This window comes from Phaenicophaeus curvirostris, chromosome 2 (genome assembly GCF_032191515.1).
Source record: "Phaenicophaeus curvirostris isolate KB17595 chromosome 2, BPBGC_Pcur_1.0, whole genome shotgun sequence".
In the NCBI taxonomy this organism is placed as follows: domain Eukaryota; kingdom Metazoa; phylum Chordata; class Aves; order Cuculiformes; family Cuculidae; genus Phaenicophaeus; species Phaenicophaeus curvirostris.
The window spans coordinates 55,668,945-55,691,929 of NC_091393.1; the positions used below are offsets into that span (position 1 = coordinate 55,668,945).

Sequence of the window (22,985 nt, forward strand, 5' to 3'; positions counted from 1 at the left end):
TCATTTGTTAAAGCTTCTTCAAGTACTGTTACAGAATAAACATGCTGTCTATTTTGCAGATCAAAGCCAGGAAGAAGTAGTTTATTTCTGTGGCTACAGGAGATATCACAAAGCAACAGAAGTTCAGCCCTCTATAATGTAAAGCCTGAATTAAAGCAAATATAAGAGGTCTTATATACATTTACGACAAGTACAAACTGCTTTGTGAAGGGCCCCAATATGTCAGAGCAGCACCTGCACAGAAGGAAGACTTGCTACAGCAACTTTAACATGTATTCCTGATAACTTGGAACTTGTAGCCGGTCATCCTTGACTTGGTTCAACTCATCCCTTTCCTTTCAATTAGCTTTTAGACCTTTCAAGCATGTAGAGACAGATTTTTTATTTTTTTTTCTTATTTTACTATAATTATAAAAGCTCATTTTGAACTAGGTCTACATGTGAAATTCTTCCTGCTGTCACTATGCAACAGAAGATATAAAACAGGGCTAGTAAAACAGGTGAACACATAGCCATGCTTGTTAAATACCAGCAAAATAGTCTGCCAAAGAGAAAAACAGTTTTTTCTCATTGGGTGACAGAGGCACCAACACTGCAAAAAGCTGTACCTCTGCAGAATAGCATCCCTTCCACTCACTCAGCTGATCACAGGTCATGTTAAATAGGATTGACATCACAGAATCACAGAATCACAGAATAACCAGGTTGGAAGAGACCCACCGGATCATCGAGTTCAACCGTTCCTACCAAACACTAAACCATATCCCTCAGCACCTCGTCCACCCGTGCCTTAAACACCTCCAGGGAAGGTGACTCAACCACCTCCCTGGGCAGCCTGTTCCAGTGCCCAAGGACCCTTTCTGTAAAGAATTTTTTCCTAACGTCTAGCCTAAACCTCCCCTGGTGGAGCTTGAGGCCATTCCCTCTTGTCCTGTCCCCTGTCACTTGGGAGAAGAGGCCAGCACCCTCCTCTCTACAACCTCCTTTCAGGTAGTTGTAGAGAGCAATGAGGTCACCCCTCAGCCTCCTCTTCTCCAGGCTAAACAACCCCAGCTCTCTCAGCCGTTCCTCATAAGGCCTGTTCTCCAGCCCCTTCACCAGCTTTGTTGCTCTTCTCTGGACTCTCTCCAGAGCCTCAACATCCTTCTTGTGGTGAGGGGCCCAGAACTGAGTTAACTTGAGCAATCCTGAAGGAAGGCTGAAGCCAGTTTGGCTGAATTTGCCTTAAGCTGCATGCAGCAGAGAGCAGGGTGGGGAAGTTTTCAACAGAGTATAGATAGCTTCAGTGGAGGGTGTCGCTCTAGCAGTGTTTTCATCCTGTGCTGCTTACGAAGCCACCAGGAACAGCAACCAACCCCACGAGGGGGCTCTGCCAGCACAGGGATCGACAGTACCAATTTTCCTAGTGAGTGACTCCCACTAGCGCCCACTCACATTTTGCTTGTAGGCAAGGCTTATAGTAGGGATCATTACATTTTGGGGAAGGGGCCTTAAAATAAACCTAAATATGCCTGATTTTGGTGTGACATGAAAGCACCTCTCGTGAGTTAGTGTCTCTAAAGCAGTTCAAATTTCAGGTTGATACAGTTGTAGGTATAAACAGGATAACAAGAATGGTAGTTCACTCTGGGCTGCTTCCAGTGGATGCAGCAAGCGTAGGGGGCACAACTGATAGCTGCAATGTCATTTAACCGTGCCTAGAACACGTATAAACAAATGGTAACAAGAAAATCACTTGGATGCCTTGTTCCTACTAGATCTCCTGCAGACAAATCTGCTTGTACCAGGAATAGTTTAAGAAAGCCTGATATAGACAAGTTTAAGATCAACCAAATAGGGAAAATGCTTCTGTATATGAGAAGAATACCTTCCTCCTATGCAGAATTGAACACAGTGAAGGGGCATTTAAATAGCACACATTAATCAAGACAAAACAGCTGAGTTTGACCTCTTTATATCTTTTAATACAACCTCCATTAAAAATCTGAAGTGAAAATAACTGTAATCTTATTCACAGAATTATAAGGAGAATATACATTTCCATTCAAGGAAAGATTTGTCCCTACAAAGCATAAGAAAAATCGAGTGATGAAGGTCATTTAAATGCCATTGCACATGTCCCCTGGAACAAGTGCCTGGGCTCATTGGTAACAGCACCTGTCAAATGCACAGTGCTTGACTGCTTGCTTCTATTAGCAGAAGCAGCCACCACAATTTCTAGCATGAAAGAAATGCAGATCTAAACAGCCAAAGCAGCAGTGATGTAGGAGCAGCAATAACTTCAGTGGGCTGCTGCTTACTAGCTGGCAGCAGTGTCGTGCTCCTTCCTTGTGGTGCTGGGCTCACATGACCACCATGATGTCTTCCAGAGGCTTTCGGGTCAGTGCAGGCACAGTAGCATCTTTCTTGGGATAGCCAACTGGGAGCAGCAAGAGGAGCTTCTCATTTGCTGGGCGCTGGAGCAGCGCCCGGAGTTGGGGGCCGCAGTTGAGGGGTGTGGTCGTCACTGTGTACAGACCAGCATTCTGCAGCAAGACAGACAGCAACAGAGTGAGGTGGCTGTGGTCTATATCGGTATATACTATTCTCCCCAGACCTGTACCCATTCTTATATTGACTAGCCCAGAAAATGCTGCTTCATCAGATACTGCTGCAGGCTTCAGAACATCTGATTTACTAATAGCCTCAATGGTACCATAAAAGATGGCACCTTTGCTAACACAGAAGTACAGCATTTCTGCAAGGCAGCAACAGCCCTTTCTGCTTGACATGTCTATAGGCTGTACAGCAGGAGCCTGCCTGCAATGCTCAGTGGAATGGGGAACTTATGGCCACAGTGAAGCACAGAGACAGTTGCGGGAATATCATCCCATGGGGTTCATTTGGTTCATACAGGGATACATTTCCATTCTTGCCTCCATACAGCTGGCAGATAGATGCCTTACAGCTTTGTAAATGTTTTTTCCTCCTCAAGAGCTGTACTTCTCAGGGACAAGGGGCACAGGCTCAGCAGCTGTCACAGGAGTCTGTTGTCATCTCTCACAGTGGCCAATATTCTGGCTTACACCAGAACCCCAAAATAAGTCTATGCATCACTCATCCTTTCATACAAAATCTCACACAAAAGCTAAATGATCTGACTAATAGTAAAGAGTTGACATCATCTGAGATATGACAACATGGCTGGAGGCACTTGCTGAGAGATGTACATGTGTATATTTCAGTCTCTTCCTCTATGTAATACAAGAATTTTGGAAGGCTTTGATTCACAAAAGTCAACCAGGGAGAGGTGCTCAGGTAATGAGCCTCTTACATTAAGTAATCTCTCCAAACTTCTGAAGAGAAGAGCTAATAGTGGTGGTACGGAATGTAATTTCTAGGAGCTGGGAAAGAGACAGAACGAAGGAGCCTAACAGCTGGTAGCAAGCCTCAGCAATTCCACCTTATGGTGGGCTGGCACTGGGAGAAGTGGAGCCCTGTTACTCCTATTGCTTCTGATTAAGGTGCTGGTGACACAGTTACCACTCTGCCCCATTCCCTGGGCACCCCCTGTGCTTTCAGCTCACTCCATGGAGGGAAAATACAAAGCCCTTTGCAGATACAGAGCAACAATACCTCAGCAATGTGCTTCTATACTGCTCACCTCTCACTTAAGGAACAGTAATGTGTGCATCAAACATGCTGAGCTTCAGAAATAAGTTCACTTTCAGAAGTGCCTCAGAAAAACTGACTGAAATAGTACAGCCTGTTATGTGAAATATGTCCCCGACTTTTTTCTTTTTTTTTCCTGCATCATGTACTAATAATTATTTGGGGTCAAGGTGGGATTACTGAAAAGAAGGGGCCAGTGTGGCACTGTATAGCCAAGCCTGCAGACCCTGTCAGGCCTGTGAGTGCAAGGCAGAAACCACAGGAGCTGAAACATGTGCCACAAGAAGAGTGACAACTCTGCAAGTGTGCTGCATTACATTTTCCTTCTTGCTAATCAGTACTGGGGTAGGCATCACCTTCTTAAATGTGAGCATATGCAGAACAACTTTAAAACTCAAAACTAAGATACATTGCCAGGAGTAGTATTGGAGTAATCCAGAGGACTGATAATGTTAAAATCTGAATTTAGTTAATTTAGGCAGAATAGTCTTGGTGCGTAATCCAAACCAATATATTGACTCACAATGTGCTGGTTCTGTGAACGTACCTGCAGTGCAGCAAGCAACATACCACAAGCAATAGAAACACTGATTTCGTTGTAGTAGTGGGTCTTCTTTTTGCCATTTGGAAGCCTCCCATATACCTGCTTGAAAATGAGGATAAGGTAGGGAGCAGTGTCCAAGTACTCTTTAATCCAATTTGTTCTGCAAAAGAATAATATTTAAGGCATTTATTTTGTGGCCCTTTCACTTTCCCGTAAGTCACATTTACCGTTTGTAAAGGGGCTCTAAAGGTACGTGACAATTATAGCAGTAGGCCAAAGCTCAGAACATGTATTGCAAAGGATTAAGTATCATAGCTTATATAGAAATATTTACTTTAAAAAAGAAATAAAATAGAAGCTTGAATGGAGTTCTCAAATTTAACATATTCAGCTGATGAACCTACTCTGGAGAATGGAATTACATAAAAATAAGAGGTAGTTCTTGACCTTTTATGCATGAGCTGGCCTCAGGAGAATTTGCCCTTGAAATCATTTAATTCCTGGAATTCTGCAGACTTGCAGTTCTACCTGTTACCAGCAGTGCTAATTTCTTTGTGGTTGCAAGGAAAATTGTTGGAAAAGTTCAAAACTTCTTGGTCTAAGGTGAAACACATATATTCTTACAGCAAAATTTTTATTCTGTTTCTGGGTATTTCAACCCTGTTATAATTCATTTGGTTCCCAGTTTTTTAAATGATAATACATAGAATTATGATGTAGGATTTATAATAGAAAATGTGAGTTTTCTACTATTCTAATTCAAAATATAAAAAATACTATATTTTACATAGTTTTTTACATAGCGCATAAGCACCTGAAAAATAACAACACTATGAAACAAGTAGGGCAAATCAACACTATAAAGCTTTGCGCATATGCTTCATTTGACAAGCCAATGTTCCCATTGTGTGGAGTTAAACAAGTCAGTCAGACTTCAGAGGGCATATGGAATAATTAAATATTGCATAGTTTGGCACTTGCACATGGACAAGTCTCGGGACTACCTCAGTCGACAGCAAAACTCACAATGACTTTGGGAGCTTCATTGTTTCATAGAATCATAGAATAACCAGGTTGGAAGAGACCCACTGGATCATCGAGTCCAACCATTCCTATCAAACACTAAACCATGCCCCTTAGCACCTCGTCCACCCGTGCCTTAAACACCTCCAGGGAAGGGGATTCAACCACCTCCCTGGGCAGCCTGTTCCAGTGCCCAATTCCCCTTTCTGTGAAGAATTTTTTCCTAATGTCCAGCCGAAACCTCTCCTGGCGGAGCTTGAGGCCATTCCCTCTTATCCTGTGCCCTGTCACCTGGGAGAAGAGGCCAGCACCCTCCTCTCTACAACCTCCTTTCAGGTAGTTATAGAGAACAATGGGGTCTCCCTTCAGCCTTCTCTTCTCCAGGCTAAACAACCCCAGCTCTCTCAGCCATTCCTCATGAGGCCTGTTCTCCAGCCCCTTCACCAGCTTTGTTGCTCTTCTCTGGACTCGCTCCAGAGTCTCAACATCCTTCTTGTGGTGAGGGGCCCAGAACTGAACACAGTATTGAAGGAGCGGTTTCATAACAGGAAAAAACAAGTTATGGCAAAGGAGGTACTAGGAAAACATGAACATGTTGTCAAATGCTTGGGAAAGTGTTTCAAGAATGAGAATTTTTACTGGAGTCACCATGTTACAATTCTGCACATTAGGTTTTTCTTTCCAAATGTGAATGTTAGAAATATATTAAAACTGAGAGGTAGGAAGAAATGGAAAAGGATACTAGAAGAATTCAATACAAGCTTCTTTTATTATTTCAGTTTCTTAAACTGTGGTGCTTTCAGTAATGTTCCCATCATCTCGAGAATCAAGACAAAGCCATACAACAGCATGGAGTGTACTGAACATATGAGTCACTCATTTCTTCCTCCTTCTGGTAAGATTCAAGCACACAGGCACACTAAGTTTTTATTTTGTGTGTGTCTGTTGGATGCTGCATCTCACCTGAGCCTTAGAACAAGACAGCCAGAATATAGATAAATAGGTAGCAAATATTTGTTTTCAGCTCCTGCTGCCTGGGAAATTTACCTTCCTCAGATAAGAGGGTTTTTCTCCCCAACTGTAAATTAGCAAAAGGATCACATTATAGTGACTCTTTCAACTGTCTGTCTGGATCAATCTCTAGCTCCACCTTCCTTCTTTATCTGTGATCAGGATGTGGGAAATATTTACAGCTGCTCTCCTGAGAAGCACTAAAAAAACAGGGAGAGTTTAAGGAATGTGGACTTGAAAGAACATTTTTAAAACAAGGTTTTAAAAATCAAGCTGAATATTTTCAGGCTTTTTTGTTTTTCACAAAACACATGACTAGAACTTCCCAAACCACAGCTCCTTTCAAACCCCTTAGCCAACTGACTTTTTCATACCTCAGTCTCTTCAGGTCATTAACCCATCTGTCCCCCATCCTTTTTTTGTAATTGATTTCTTCTTCTTCTTCTACAATCTCACGAATCTTATGTTTTAAATGTGGATCTTGAACTACCACAAAGGTCCAGGGCTCAGTGTGCGCTCCACTGGGTGAAGTGCCTGCATAGAAAAACAGAGAAAGACGAAAACACAGCTTGTACAGTGCTGAAGAGGGTGTGCAGAGAAAAGGTATTGGCTCCTTCTTGTGGGCTTTCAGGCTGACCAGTAGAGCAATGGGAAAGCAAGTGGATGAGATGGGAAGAAACGGACTGAGGCAAGTTCTGGAAAACAAGCTTGTTTATTTCTTTCTTGGAGAACATCAGTTCCTGTTCAGTGACAAGTTAGTCCTTTCATATGGTCATCCTACAGGAAACCAACTTAGGGATTTAGTCCTTTGTGTTTTTTATGACAAGGCAGTATTATGGTGCAATATATGCATGCAGTAATGTTATTGCAAAGCATTACACCAAAAGCAGCACACCATCTCTATATGCACCTAACTCTGAGACATGATTTTAGCTGAAGGGCAAGGCTAATGTTTTTCAGGGAGACAAGGCTAAGCAGCCACTTGAGGGAATCTGTTCCTGACTGACAAAGATGAGGAGCTGCACAATGCAGAAATCTGCTATGTAGCATACAGGTTTGAGTTTGTTGTCCCAAAGACATCTGGTGTATGGAGGTGTGCATGTATTAAGTCTGCATTTGTTCATTCAGTTCTGGTCGTTACATGCCGGTATCACTGGAGAATATTTTAAGTGCCTAGAGCCACTTAATAATATAGTTATCTGTGCAGGTTCAGATAAACAGCTTAAGGAGACACATCTCTCTGTCCCTCATATGCATTTTAAAGATACTTCAAGATCTTGAACACACATACGCGCACACACAATATTTTCTTACATAAGCATTCGTTTCATTCTGAAAGGAGTGAACAAGCAGCTTGAACTATCTTTTACATGTGTTTATATCGTGAAGCTTGCCTCCCCACAGGTTTGGGTAAGAACTAATGACATTTATGCTTTCCTTTTTTCTCTTTTTCTTCACACAGCCCAAAGCTTTCAAGGTTACTAAGTACTTCATCTGCACTCCAGGTTTGTTTGCTTTGCTGCATCTGCCAAAACCTGCTCAGTGTTATAATGACTCCCAGCTAATTAGAGGAAGAAGGAGACTTGTTATATTGCAGTAACAAAGCTACTTACAGTTTTTAAAGCAAAACCAGTGTTTCTCAAATGCTAAGAATATCTATATTATTAAACTTATTCTGTTACTGAACTTTACGCTAAGGCAGCTTATGAGTGTTCCCTATACTAACAGCAACTGACTCATAAGAGAAATAATGAAGGTCAAAACTATTCCTGGCTGAAGTAAATGTTACTAAAGCAGAGATGAGATTAGGCCAGGATACGACAGTAATGGTTTGAAACACGCAAATTCAAAAAAAAAATAGTAGAAAAATGATTTCTGACAGTCAAATAACCTTGATCAGTGTCCTCAACATAAGACCCCAGTCACATACAACAGGTGATTGGCACTGATGTTGAAAGAACTTTTTTGTTCCAGACTGAAACTTTTTTCCCATGATAAACACCAATTTATGTCCACTGAAATACTTCGCACGGCTGAGAATTTCATTCATTTGTTTTCGGGGGAAAAAACTCAACAAACAAAACCCACACACGATAAAGATCATCATAACGCATGAAATTTTAAAGCATGTGAAGTGCACATGGTTTGATATTTTTTGAGAGAAAACACTTCAATACTTCTATTTGAAAGATGTCTCACTAAACTCACTAAACTGCACATCAGCTTTATTCTAAATGATGTCTTTTAAATATTGAAAATGAAATGTTTTGTTTCATGCTGTTGAAATGCTCTTTTTGCTGTTTACGCACACTACAAATACAAAGGAATTGGGAATGCTCAAAAACAGTCCCAAACATGTAGTTGTTCAAACTGAGTAATTTCCAAGCAATCAATAGGTGCTCATACACTATAGCTACAGATTAATTGAGGAAAACCATAAGCTAAATGGCAATTCAGCTGTGTAAAGGTAATGTGGAAAAGCAGGGGAAACAGCAATACTGATCCTTCCGTTTTTTCAGTCCTTGAACTGCTCAGTGCCATACCTGCTGTTCTGATGACATTGTCAATAACCTCCCTGGGGACCGGCTCATCACTGAGAAACCTGACAGAACGCCTTTTATTCAGAAGCTCATAAAACATCTGTGACCTTTTAATCATTTCGGCCTCAGAGTAGCGCTCTGCGGAGAAGGGGACATGGGTGACATTTTCATCAATTCCTTGCCACTCCTCATCAGCCTCTGCAAGAAAATAAAAGCGGTTAGGGATTTTTTGCTTGAGAACATTGCTTATAACTTTGCCATTCACCACTGCAATACACTTTGGCCTGCATTGCATACATTGCATTTTTACACCACTGGAAAGGCAAAGTCTGAGGTTCCAGTTGACACAACTCATTGATTCCTACCTCCAGCAACTGAATAAACACCTTGTTTAAACACCGACAGGCAGGAGGGTCCTGGCTGGCTGTAGCAAATGTGGTCCATAAAGAAGTTATGGCCTTCTCCCCTTCAGTCTGCAAGCCTGCATGTAAAAGTGGATTACAAGCTGAAACAGCAGTGAAAAGGTGTCCAATCTTTCAGTCCACTTTTCTCAGTAAGTGGATGTGAACATGTGTGCTTCTTCTTGAGCAGTCTTATAAGAAAATATAATCAATTAAATTACTGACGTTAAGGAGAAGACTCAACTACCAAGACATTCCCATGAAGAGCTGAATGTCAGCTTCTTCCATATGCAGGTTTCATAGCAGAAGCATTGAAAAGACTAGGCTCTGCACAAATGGGACTTTGTGGTTAAGATCTTTGGTTTCACAATACTTTCAGCATGAGAGAAAATGGATGACAGGCATCTATACTTAGGGTAACAACATATCAAATGTAGGATATTGTGTTTCTTGTCTTTAAGAACTCAAAATGGTTCCTCATTTCACCGAAATGTGTCTCTTTGAAGTTTTGATACCACGAAATGCATTTTCTGTCATCTCTGAGATCTCATCTTTCTCCCCTGCATTCCTAGAATCAGCACGGATGGCATTTTTTGCAACAAGGATGCAGAATTTAAGCCTTTTAAATTTTGCATTTTGACTAGTCAATAGTATAGAGCAATCTGCTGCAGAAGGCTGAGTCAGGAAAATATGTTCCAGTTCACTTTCAGTCACCATTAGGCTGCTATTTCAGAAACAAAGCAATCTCCAGTGCAAATTCAAACAGCAATTATTTCTGTGTTTTAGTAGTACGCAGTTGCCTTAGAGACCAGGGTTTTTTGTTCATTTTCTAAACAGCAGTGTAATATTCACAAGTGTGGTTCAGCATGTGAAAGAGGCCGCAATATATCCAGTTTCATATGTTGAAACTAAACTGTATTATTCTGGTCCCCAAACAACGTACGTTTAATTTTGCATACAAAGAAGTCACCCAGAAAGTTTGTTTTGTTTAGCATTTCATGCCTGGATTAAGCACTCTTGGTCACAGTCTGCAGGGATGTGACTCCAGGGTAATGGGAAGCAGTAGCCCCTTGTACAAAATATTTTTTGTGGACATTCTGCACGCTCGAACTGAGAAAGGAAAAGGATACCTCTTCCTAGTATGCCATTTGTGGTTTACACTTAGGAAAGTAGATTAGTTACTATTCAAAACCAGCTGGCTGACTAGGACTCGCCCCCTGCTAGGATGCTGGTGATTTTCTCTTTCAGAAACTTTCACAGCCCCTTTTTTTCCCATTCCTCCTCCACACTCAGTGAAGAGAACACCACAAGGTTACGAAGGCTATGTTTACACTAGCAAGTAGTGAGGTGCAATACGAGGTTGGGGATCTAGTGTTCAATATCCTGCATGTTTTAGAGAGGTGGAGTAGCTGGGGAAGAAAGGCAAGGAGATGGTTAGAGTTCTGCATCCTTCTCACCTCTTCTGTGCTACGCATGGTAGCTCAGGAAGCCACTTTCAAGAACCACTATGTTAAGCTGGTAAAAGCCAATATGCAACCACAGCTCGAAGTTTCACAGGGAATATAGTTGTGGAATAGTTCGTAGGACACATATCTCTGCCTCTTGCATCTCTGTCTGATGGTTTGGAAGAAGGTGCAGCCCTCAGCCCAGGGGGCAGGGTCCATGTAAGCAGAGGCACAGTGACCTTAGTTCAGGTCATGGAGACAATTGCTGTGAACTTATGAGGAAGATGAAAAAGAAAAAGTTAAAGGTAAAAAACCTTTCACAGACAGAAGTTGAGACAGTAATGCCTGGCAGCCAAAGGATTTGAGAGACAAAGTGATGACCCAAAAAGGCATAAAATTAAGGGAAAAACCAGGGAGCTGTAAGATTGCAACTCAGCAACCTTTTCTGATGTGACTTATGACTGCCTGGCCAGTAGAGAAAGTCAGAAGTTGCCCTTTGATATAGATAGGACAGAAAATCATGAAAGGACTTACAAACCTGGAAGCTAGATGGCTTCCTGCAACAGTCTTGATTGGTCCAATAATATTAATTTCAAATCCACCTTTTGTGTATAGCAATATTCAAACTATAACAAAGATATTTGCTGCTGAATTGAGGCTTAGCACTTATATAGAATAATGCACATCTTAATTTTGTCCATAGGCACTCAAATAAAAGGAGTTTCTAAATGGGAGGAATATTCTTTATGGTAACAGAAGGCTTCCTGAAATCAGATGAGGTTGTGCATTTTCTATCAGAAAGCAGAATATGACAAAAAACCCTGTACTGAAAGTAGGCATTGAAATAGTATCTTGGTGAAAATTTCAAGTCAGACTATGATATATATGCTTATATCAATGCACTGTAGTATTCACCCCTGTCTGTGTCACCTGTTTACAATGTCGAGTGTCCTGTGAAATAGAAATAGACTATTTCTACCCTAGAAATAGTCAAATAAAACTAGGACCCGAGAGTTCTTATGTGCCCTCACTTATTTACTTCACTTAATGCACTAAAAACGGGAACATACACACAAACAAAACTATCCTGGCAATTCTTTTTTTTTTTTTAATCAAATTCATCTATTATTTATTCTCTTCCACCATGTATCTTCGATTCATTCATAGCAGTTAACATTATCCATATGCTAAGCTAAAATAATTATCAGCACCATCTGTTTAGTGCATACTCTCTGTATCTTTAATTGCTGTGTTTGGACATATTCCCATTTGTACAGTCACGTTATACAAGAGTACAAATGTCTTGTTTACATCTCTATGTATGCTATCATTTGATGGACAACAGACATTCTGCTAGCCAGCCTAATATCTTGTTAGCCACATTCTCAAGATTGCCGTCAATTCTGTTGCACATTTGCAATAGTCATCAGGCTTCCTTCTTTTCAAGCAAATCTGGAATGGTTTTGGCTGAGATATCCCAACTGAAATCTCATTTTAAAAGTACTGTTTCTCTAATTCTATCAGAAATTCCTCTATGGATACATTTTAGGATGATGTCTGTGTATTTCACAGCAATTCATATGGGAGGTTATATCCAGCCTATAAACCATGTAATAAATTCTGCCCCAGTTTGTGGCAAAAATTCTTACCTTGTTCCTAACAGTTAAATCCTAGTAACTACAATTTGTCATTTCATATATACTAGCCATTTATTTTACCTATACAGATATTTCCCTATGTTGTTGGTTCCTTGTTTTGTGTCATTTCACTTATACCCTCCTCAGTTTTATCCAAAGATCACAAGATAATAGTAACTATCAGTCCTGAGACTGGTCTTGAGATTGCAACCTCGATCTCAAGCAAGGTATTTGCTTTCCAAACCAGCTCTTTCAATGTCTTCTCTAAGGAATTGCTTTCTAAGCATAGAATTCCTCTCCAATCCTCTTTTCCAGTGTAAAGAAATGATGCATAGGAAACCAATTAAACAGTTATAAAGAAGACTTCTTTGGACTCAAAATGCTGGGCAACTGACTCTCTGGGGATTTTTGCTTGGTTAATGTCAGACTCCTACATAATTTGCCACTACAGGAATCCCAGTAGTCAATCCAGTCCTGAACTGGGTTTGTGGCTAACTGGAAACTGAAAGAGATGGAGTGCCTCAATAGTGGGTTATAAATAGTTGTTAAAGGACTGATCCTGGAAACCCCAAGAGTTGGTCAGGGATCTTAAGCAAAAGAAGTATCAAGTGTGGGAGGCAGACCCTGTAAGAAAGAAGTCAGCATCAAAATATTGTGTAAATTACCTCAAACTCAAATATACGGAATCACAGAATAACCAGGTTGGAAGAGACCCACTAGATCACCGAGTCCAACCGTTCCCATCAAACACTAAACCATATCCCTCAGCACCTCGTCCACCCGTGCCTTAAACACCTCCAGGGAAGGTGAATCAACCACCTCCCTGGGCAGCCTGTTCCAGTGACCAATGACCCTTTCTGTAAAGAATTCTTTCCTAATGTCCAGCCTAAACCTCCCCTGGCGGAGCTTGAGGCCATTCCCTCTTATCCTGTGCCCTGTCACCTGGGAGAAGATGCCAGCACCCTCCTCTCTACAACGTCCTTTCAGGTAGATGTAGAGAGCAATGGGGTTTCCCCTCAGCCTCCTCTTCTCCAGGCTAAACAACCCCAGCTCTCTCAGCCGCTCCTCATAAGACCTGTTCTCCAGCCCCCTCACCAGCTTTGTTGCTCTTCTCTGGACTCGCTCCAGAGCCTCAACATCCTTCTTGTGTTGAAGGGCCCAGAACTGAACACAGGATTCGAGGAGCGGTCTCACCAGTGCCGAGTACAGAGGGAGAATAACCTCCCTGGACCTGCTGGTCACACCGTTTCTGATACAAGCCAAGATGCCATTGGCCTTCTTGGCCACCTGGGCACACTGCTGGCTCATATTCAGTCGGTTGTCAACCAACACACCCAGGTCCCTCTCCTCCAGGCAGCTTTCTAGACAGACTTCTCCTAGTCTGTAGCACTGCACAGGGTTGTTGTGCCCCAAGTGCAGGACCCGGCATTTGGCCTTGTTAAACCTCATGCCATTGGACTCTGCCCAGCGGTCCAGCCTGTTCAGATCCCTTTGCAGAGCTTCTCTACCCTCCAGCAGATCGACACTTCCACCCAGCTTAGTGTCGTCCACAAACTTGCTAAGGGTGCACTCGATGCCTTCATCCAGGTCATTGATAAAGACATTGAACAGGGCTGGACCCAGCACTGAGCCCTGGGGAACCCCATTTGTCACTGGCCTCCAGCTGGATTTCACACCAGTGAAATTGCTGACAGTTTCCAAAGCAGAATGCTGTGAGAAACTGTGTCAAAGGCTTTGCTGAAGTCCAGGAAGACCACATCCACAGCCTTTCCCTCATCCAGCAGCCGAGTCACTTTGTCATAGAAGGCGATCAGGTTAGTTTGGCAAGACCTGCCTTTTGTGAACCCATGTTGACTGGGCCTGATCACCCGGTTCTCTTGCATGTGCTTCATGATAGCACTCAAGATCACCTGCTCCATGACTTTCCCTGGCACTGAGGTCAGACTGACAGGCCTGTAGTTTCCTGGATCCTCCCTGCAACCCTTCTTGTAGATGGGCACAACATCAGCCAGCCTCCAGTCCAGTGGAACTTCCCCAGTCTTCCAGAACTGTTGGAAGATGATGGAAAGGGGTTTGGCCAGCACATCCGCCAGCTCCTTCAGTATCCTCGGGTGAATCCCGTCCGGCCCCATAGACTTGTGGCTGTCTAGTTGGGCTAGCAAGGCTCTGACCACCTCCTCTTGGATCATGGGAGCCTCATTTTGCTCCTCTAGCTCCTGGGTTTGTACGCAGACGGAACGACCCTCCTTAGGACTAAAGACTGAGGCAAAGAAGGCATTAAGTACCTCAGCCTTTTCCTCATCCCCTGTCACTGTTGTTCCTTCTGTGTCCAATAGGGACTGTATGGTCTCCCTAGTCCTCCTTTTATTATATATATATTTGTAGAAAGATTTTTTGTTATCTTTCACAGACTTGGCCAATCCAATTTCTGGCTGAGCCTTAGCCCTTCTGATTTTTTCCCTACACAATCTCACTTCCCTCCTGTAGTCCACCCAAGAGGCCTGTCCCTTCTTCCAGAGCCCATAAACATTTCTCTTCCTCTTGATATCCCTCAAGATCTCTCTATTCAACCAAGCTGGCTTTCTCCCCTGCCGGCTTTTTTTCCGGACCACGGGGATGGCTTTCTCCTGAGCTGCTAGGACCACCCCTTTGAAGAGCTCCCAGCCCTCATGGGCTCCCTTGCCCTTAAGGACTGTCTCCCATGAGACTTCGCCAACCAGCCTTCTGAAGAGATCAAAGTCTGCCCTCTGGAAATTTAATGCTAACGCAACTATAGTTGCAAAACATTTCTTAAGGTATTGTGAGAAATGTAACGGCTGTTTTATAAAGAGAAGATTTGCTGGTTTACATAGTAAAAGGAAAGCTGAGAGGTAATCTAATTGCTGCCTGTAAACCACTGGAAGGTGCACACCAGCGGCAGGGAAAGCATCCTTTAAACTAACAAGGAACAGGAGAAATGGTCATAGATTAGTGTTAAAGAAGGTTAGGCACATACACAGAGGAGGACTTTTAACCCATAGCATAAGGTTCTGGAGTAGCCTTCCAGCAAGGTTAAAGAAATGGGGTAAAAAAAAAAAGCCAGTTTTCAAGTTCATTCAGCTGATTTAAAAGGTTGGAGGTATCTGCAGCAGCAGGGAGATAAACATAATGAATCACTATGTCCATGTAAGTCCTATGTTCCTAAATGATACAAAGCATGACCTGTCATAGAACTGGAAAATTAAACTTCTGCCTCACGCATGTCGGTAGTATATTAAAAGTTATATAAAGACCTTGAACTTGAGGAGAGGTCCATTATAACAAGTACCACAAGTAATGACCACTGCATTCTCAAAAGGGATGGAACATTTGGGTCTTTGCATATTGCTTTATAGTCCTTAACCAGAGCTTATCAAAGTCCCTAAAATTAAACATGTAGTAACAAAATGCCTTTGCTAATAATCTATGCAACTTATCCCCAGAGTAACAAGAATACTAATAAAATTCTTCATCCTCCACACCACTGTAAACTGCATCTGTATTTATCTTACCCATCAATTGTATTTATCTGAATATATGACCAAGAGAGAGTTTTATGTTTGTTCTCAATTTGAGCCTAACAAGTGTATTGTAGTAATTAGCTGTGATTTCATTATCAATATGCACTAAGCTTCCTGAGCTAAAGACTGGATTGTTTCCCAGACTTTATCTTTGCAAGATCTAACAGTGTAAACCTGAAGCAGTGGGAGACAAGGTACCACTGTTTTGGTATCAGATGCTCACCATTACCAGACAGCCCTTTTGAAGGCTGAAGAAATATCTTTTTCCTCTGTATTTAATTGGTAATCACCCATGGCAAGACATGGCCAGATATATATACACACATAGACCATTTTTGCCAATCCACAGCATAACAATCTCTCATTCTGGATCTCATAAATGAAGGAAAATGTCACAGGACAGATGGGTATGCAAACAAATCTGAAGTACTGCCAGCTAAGGCACTAAAAAAAAAAAATGGTCTGAGTGAATGCTTTCCACTTAAGCAAAGAACTGGGTTTCTGGCTGCTCTGAGAAACATCTTTCCCTTCAGCTGCAGAAAGCGTAACACAGACAAGCTTGGGAGTACTTGGCTCTCCCTCTTCTATGCTTCGCTGCCAATAAGTGACTCTTCTGAGTCTGCCCAAGCAGTTCAGCTAATTACACTGAATGCTTTGCTGCTCAGAAGTGTGTCCCTCTCAGGAGAAACATCTCAGCTGGTGCCACTTCAGGGAAGGTGCACAGGGCTGTTGTTGCCCAAGTAAGTTCAGTGCTTCACTCTGTTGGCAAAGCACCCTTACTTTTAGTACCGAAAGATGTCCTCTTCAGCTGCCCCTTCCTGTCAAAGGGTGTTCAAAATTCAGCTTGCTCATCTATGGCAGCCCAAGCCTTATCTAGCTTTAGATAAGTTCTTAAAAATGTTTCATCTCACCTAACTCCAATTCCCTTCAGAGGAACTTTCCCTTTATACTCAAGACAGCCTGGGACATTTGAGTAGAAATGAGATTTTGTGATAAAGTAAGATACATGAATAAAGTAGAAGAATTTACAGAGCAGGTACAATACTCTTTACTATTAAGAAAATCTCTGTTTATACCCGTGTTTCCATTACAGCATCTAGTGCAGTCAGTGTTAACACTGACAACAAGGTGAATATGTTTTGATCCTCAATTACAGCATTAGCAGAGTAGCAGAACCTTACCAAGGTGGCCATATTCTGTTCTCAATTAGACTGGGCTTTCCCCTGCTGAAGAAAAACTTCCCTAAGAATGATACAATCATTTTAATTTTTCTAAAGATAAAAGCCAGACTTGTTTTACAAAGATATTGCTTTGAGTCATGCAACATTAAGGGAAAGATGATCATTTGTTGTTAAAAGTAACATAGCAAGGAAACCTAATTTAATGTTGAATGACATGCAACACTGAGAGAGTCTTTATTTCAAAAAAATAGATCTCCTTTAGCAATAACACAAACCTGTCTATCTACCTGTCTGTTTTTTGTAAGCCATTTTAAACTAATACAGTTTGAATGTAGCACCTGAATAAAAGGGAAAACAACTAACACATAAAATAATAACATTTTTATATGTGGAGATGTGGCAGTGAAGATCCTTGCTAAGAGTTAATAGGCTTACTTAGAGGATCTAAATTTTCAAACTAATACAAAAAGTGGCAGTCAAAGATGTCACTGATTATTCATAGAATATCATTTGGACTGACTAAAGGAATTTCTATTTACAGCAATTTAACTGATCTAGTAAGCTGTTAGTGACAAAGGAAATGAACCAATTTTATACAGAATCTATTTTGCGTTGAACAAAGAAGGACACCATATATGAACTGATTTCTAGAGAAGTTTTGTATATTTGGGAAATAGTCATCAGGGTTGAAAGTGTTCCAAGCATCAAGTATTTCTGGAAATTTCTATGCAACAATAACTCAAAGTACACTGAACACTAAGAAATAATAGTAGTTCTTAGAATAAGGTATATGTGCAGAAAAACAATATGAATTTCAAGATTCCTAGGAGAAGACTCAGGGAATGTGTCATTATGGGGAAAAAGGAAAAAAAAAGGCTTTGAAACCAGTTTAAGTAAAAAAAGCTGCATTAACTGCAAGTTTTAGAACATCATGGGAACGGAACTATGTACGTTTCTCTTTCACAAGGAAATGAAGGGAGCTTATGGGGGATAGTCAGGAAGCAAAAAGAAGGAAGGGCACATTTTGTGCGCAGACATTTGTCCAAGCTTCGCAGTAGAAATCATGACTGAAAGAAAAGAAAGAGGCTTGCTGTACAGGTTCAAATATGCAGTTGAAAAAAGAGAAATTAGCACTATTGCCACATTTTGTTCTTAAGTATTTGATCAACATACCTCCCAAATGATCCCAGTGCTAATCCGGCTAAAGCCGTCATGGACATTCACAGTAGCCACAAATGGAGAACTTTCCTAATAACTGTAATAAACTTATTTCCAACTTTTCTGAGGGTGCCGAGACCAAATATGCATCATTGGGCTGTAAAGTGGGATGAGATCTCTACCAAATCAGCTTGCAGATGATAGAAACTCTCTGCTCAGGTCTACCTTTTGCTCACACCAATAAGACTTGGGAAGAGGCTGGTGGCATCTCAGCAGTATCTCCTTTTTCCCCCTCTATGTTGTTCATAGACTTCCTTACAGGTCTGAGATCTACTGTGCAGGGGAATAGACAAGGGTCTTTGAAAATACATTTTCTTTTTGCATACTGATCTGTGGGATCTGGAAGAAATAGAGATTTACACCAGGAGTGACATGAGACGATGACAGTGTCCTTCCAGGGAGCTGACAAGCTCGGGGCACAGCAGCAGTGTAGAACTATGCATTGCTGCCCCTGTTGATAAGTCCAGAAGATAGCATTTCCTTTATTCATATCAGCAGATATAATTTTTAAAATGATCAGATTGATGAGATTTTTCTTACCTTCTTCCTCAAAGTGGTGGTCAGTGCCATCTTTTAAATCTTCATCCACCCACGGGCGAGATAGAGGCTTGCTTTTAGACTCACGTTCTTTCTTTTCTCCATCAGTCTTCTTCAGTATTACCCCAATCAAAACACATATAATGGCTATAAAGACAGGGGTTAGGGAAGAAAACAGTGCCATGACTATAGAAATATGCAGCCTTCTATCCAAGTTCAGTAGTTTCTCCTGAAAAGGAGAGAATGGCAAAGGAAGAGCAGAGTGGCAGTAAGCAAAAAGGGGTGGGCCGTATGTTCAGTGCTTGACCCTATCCGACTCCTACTTTTCAGCCACCACCCCCACAATCTCACCTTTGATGTGCTTCTGCTGTTAAGCACACCGAGCTTTATCTGGGAAGAAACTGCTTATAAAGAGCAAACAGACCATATACAAAAGCATAAATGCTGTCCGGTGCAAAATAAAAAAATAAGATCTTCCAAAGCACAGACTATATATAAAACACTTATCCGCCCTTATTTTTATTTTTATTGTGATCATAGCAATCTTGCTTACAACAATGATTATGAGAAAGCTGAATGCGAATGTGAGTTTTAAAAACTAATAGCATCTCTTCAATGTTTAACTCATGTAATTAGTTATGTTGTACATATATCAGGAAATCAGAATATCGCTAACTGAATATCAGCTTCCAGCACTGCCCTTGGCTATGTAAACAGGTCAATAAAACATATAAGTAAAGTAGTAGCATTACCTTCTCTGTAAGAAGCATGAATGACTCACAAAACTCTATATTCATCCTCGGTGTTCTTGGGGAAGAAAGAAAAATTCAGAGAATCAAAATAAGAAATATTTGCAGGATGAAAAAGTTATGCTGCAGGGAAATTTTAAACTGTCATTCGGCTATCTTATCAAAGCAAAGATTAAAAAGTGAAGGGATCCTGGTCTAACCCACGAATGGTCAATGTCTAACTACTGAATCAATTTTTCACCTCAGTTAGCTGCTTGGGAACTGAATCAACACAGCAACACTGAAACAATGCCTTTACCTGGGGCTGGTGGGGCATATTGCATAATGAAATGCCAGATCACAGTGGGTGCTGAGGGGTGCACTGGAGAGCAAAAGTACAGGGGTACTAACTGCATGCAGTTGCCAACATCCATCAGCTTTTTTTAACACCTGTTAGGCGCCAGCCCTGCCAAGTGTCATCTCATGCTGCACACAGCCAGCTCTGAAGTCTCTGCATCCTTTTTTAAGTTAATCTGCATTTTGGATAAGCCCACCCCAGGATAAGGGGGAGCAGTTCGTGGCTGTAACTACTCAAGGAGAAGGTGCAGTATATCACCCACTGCAACTGGCACCTGCTGGGGGGCATTGCAGGTCTTGCCTAGGGCAAACCCTGTTTTCTTGACATGGAAACCAGGGCAGACAGGGGAGGGAGAGGTTGAAAAACACACAGGTTTCATCCTGAGCAGTTCTCAGTCCATAACCTAGTAACTCATATCCCTCACCCCACAGGTTTTGCAGCACTGGGCACTCCCTTATTGGTCCCATTTGGCACTGTCACTCCACAGGCTCACTGCTGTACGTTCCCTGCTTTTCCATGCTTCAGTGAATAATGGCTGCTTTGAAAAAGGGTCTGTGTGTCAAGAAGCACAGATTAATGACCAGCTTGGTGCAGAAAAAGAGGAATGTGTGGCCAATACTGTCTGGCCATGCACAATGATAGTCTGACTGATGGTTTGGTCACGTATCCTCTTTTAATACAAGCTCCTCTGTTTAAAGGGGCAAGGCAGAGCAAACTGCTCACCTGTGCACATATTATCACATGTACTTAGAGGCAAAATAAAACTGCCTCACAACTTGTACACAGGCTGGGCTTTCCCAGCTGCCCAGATCAGATATACAATAAATACTTCATTGCTGTTGCCATACATCCTACCCAATACACAGTTTCCGGGTTCGATGAGGTCTTGGTGCTTCCAGGTGATTTATGAGATTCATGTAAGAAGGGTAAACCAAAACAAGCTAAATCCCTGTGTAAATCCAGCAGAGGTGAAATAAAGAGGACATGCAAAATTTATATTCAGGTTTCTAACCTAATTCAGCAAAGTTAGCAATAGACAGGCACATACCTCTAGCTAAGAGGGCAATCTGTTCAAAAATCTGAAATATGAATCTTCTCTTTTGCTCTCTCTCTGTTGGATGTGACCTGGGCCACCTGCTTGGGCCACTGATCTTGGGCTGCATCTAAAGGGTAACAACTATCATGGTGGGAAAGGAAGAATTTATCCTTTCACCTCAATTTATAGCAGACACTTAAATTCTGGCCATCCAGTCATGGGGAGAGGTACTTCACCTAATCCCATTTAGAAGCATTAGATTTGTTGATCTGAGTAGAATAGGAACCTGCAGTTTCACCAGATACATTTTCAACCACCCTGCTTTATGGTACAGAAGGAGAAAGGAATGCAATCTGAATGGCACTGACTATTACTCCCACAGGGAATATATTCTTGTTAACCTTGAATACTCACATACACATAAATTAGGATCTGGATGTTTTGCAGCTGAGAATCAGAGAGACAGGCCCATAGTGAAAGTGTGAGAGAAACAATACAGAAGGTTGAATGTAGTTGTTTAAAACAACTACTTCTATTTGTAATGCTGAGAACTTTGTAATCTCTCACTCTTCTGCAGTAACATTAACTTTCTTGGAGGTGATGAAATATTAATTTTTCTTTTATACAACAGAGAAAGCAAGCTAAATAAAGGCCCCTTCGGTATTAACTTCAGCAACATCTATATTTGGTGTTACATATTCAAGGCTGTTAGCTTGAACTTCAGCCCCAAAGAAATCCCAAATTACCTTGTTGTATTAAAACCTATTTTAGTTTCAATAACTGCATACCATAGACGTTCAAAATATGAACACTGCTGCTCTGAGGAACTGTGGGAAGGAGTGGGTCAAAGTAGCCAATATTTATAGCGTGGATTTTCACCAGTTTTTCCTGTTGTTTTTTCTTCAATCCAAGCTTTATAGAAATTTAATTATTGTCATCATACTAAGTACAAGTAAATTTATTACCTTTATTTCTTCTGTTTTGTTGTAAACTCTAATTTCTGTTAAATTCTGTGTGTAGCAGTTATTGTTCTGAAGAAAAAAAAATTACTCAAGTATCAGATATGGCCCTTTATATTTCTTAAAGGAAAACTCTAACAAGCATATGTCATTTATAAGCTACAAAGACGTGTCTATATGGTAAAATGCAGTGTGTCACCAGCTCTGCACTAAGCTCATGAGACTCTACTGCTGAGAGTTCTGGGACTGATTCATAAGCTGTAGTGCAGGTGCACTGCATGAAGTCAAAGCCACCCTTCAGCACCTAGATGTTAGCTCAAAGTTATGCAGATCCATAATCTAATGCAGATCTCTGCTTCAGATATTCCCCATTGATTCTTACCATCATTCCCATGACTTCAGCATACCCATCTCATCCTGCTTGGAGGAGTCTCAGCATTACGTTGATATCATCTCATGGCTAGGCTGGGGAAAGACTCTTCATGAATTCTTACAAGCATGTGAGAGTTACACAAAAGATGTAAATGACAGGATATCCTCCAAATGTACAAATTATCAATGAAGTTATTATCTGTGTAGGGTATGTGAGCTATATGAATGCACAGAAGTAGAAGGGAAAGAAACTGTGGATGGTCAGGCAGAACCAAAACCATTAGCCCTACAACAGCCTTTCCTACCTATGTTTTTCTGCCAATACCTCATTGGAGAACTCCTAAGACTCGTATGGGATGCTAGAGGAAGACAATAATGTCAAGACATTAAAAAGGGGATTAACTATATCTATTCATATTGGATTAACTATCAAATGCACAATCCAGTAGTTAAAACACCTAATTTAGGAGTTGTCTAAACCAATTGCGGAGACTTGGGAATATATATGGAAGGAAGGACATTTTCATGTTGTTCTCAACATTCTTGGTTTTCCTAATCATCTATCTTTGGCCATGTACAGACACAGGCTATAGCACTAGATGGCCTCAGAAGGCTAGGACTAGATATGAGAATTCTTACTTTGGTCAAAGGCAGATCAGTACAAAGAAGAGCAGTAGCAGAAAAAGAATAATGCTAAGAGGGAATGTACAAAAGAGCAGATGAGAATGTAGTAGTAATGTACTGTAGTAAATATGGCCCAAGTCTATGACAGAAAACACATTTTTGGGTGCCAACTACAGTCATC

General features: G+C 41.3%; 1 protein-coding gene across 2 annotated transcripts; it reads right to left on the bottom strand.

Moving 5' to 3' along the window:
• Window positions 1–1,508: 1,508 nt before the first annotated feature.
• On the bottom strand, window positions 1,509–19,630 carry IYD (iodotyrosine deiodinase). 2 transcript variants are annotated; one of them, XM_069852125.1, is made up of 6 exons: window positions 19,480–19,539; window positions 18,731–18,956; window positions 8,773–8,967; window positions 6,604–6,763; window positions 4,199–4,355; window positions 1,509–2,525 (listed from the first exon to the last, which is right to left on the bottom strand). In XM_069852125.1, exons 1-6 carry the CDS (start codon window positions 19,522–19,524, stop codon window positions 2,343–2,345), a joined length of 966 nt encoding a protein of 321 aa, XP_069708226.1. In that variant the 5' UTR covers window positions 19,525–19,539; the 3' UTR covers window positions 1,509–2,342. The 2 variants fall into 2 exon arrangements, with proteins under 2 accessions (XP_069708226.1, XP_069708227.1); XM_069852126.1 differs by having other exon boundaries at window positions 1,511–2,525; window positions 19,509–19,630.
• Window positions 19,631–22,985: the final 3,355 nt, after the last annotated feature.

Bases quoted from the DNA above. Each gene is read 5' to 3' on its own strand.
- IYD (XM_069852125.1), bottom strand. From the start codon at position 19,524: ATGAATATAGAGTTTTGTGAGTCATTCATGCTTCTTACAGAGAAG. The intron at 6,764-8,772 runs GTATGGCACTGA...TTTTCTATGCAG, and splicing joins CAATGTCATCAGAACAGCAG to GCACTTCACCCAGTGGAGCG. The intron at 2,526-4,198 runs GTACGTTCACAG...GTCTTGCTGCAG, and splicing joins TGTTGCTTGCTGCACTGCAG to AATGCTGGTCTGTACACAGT.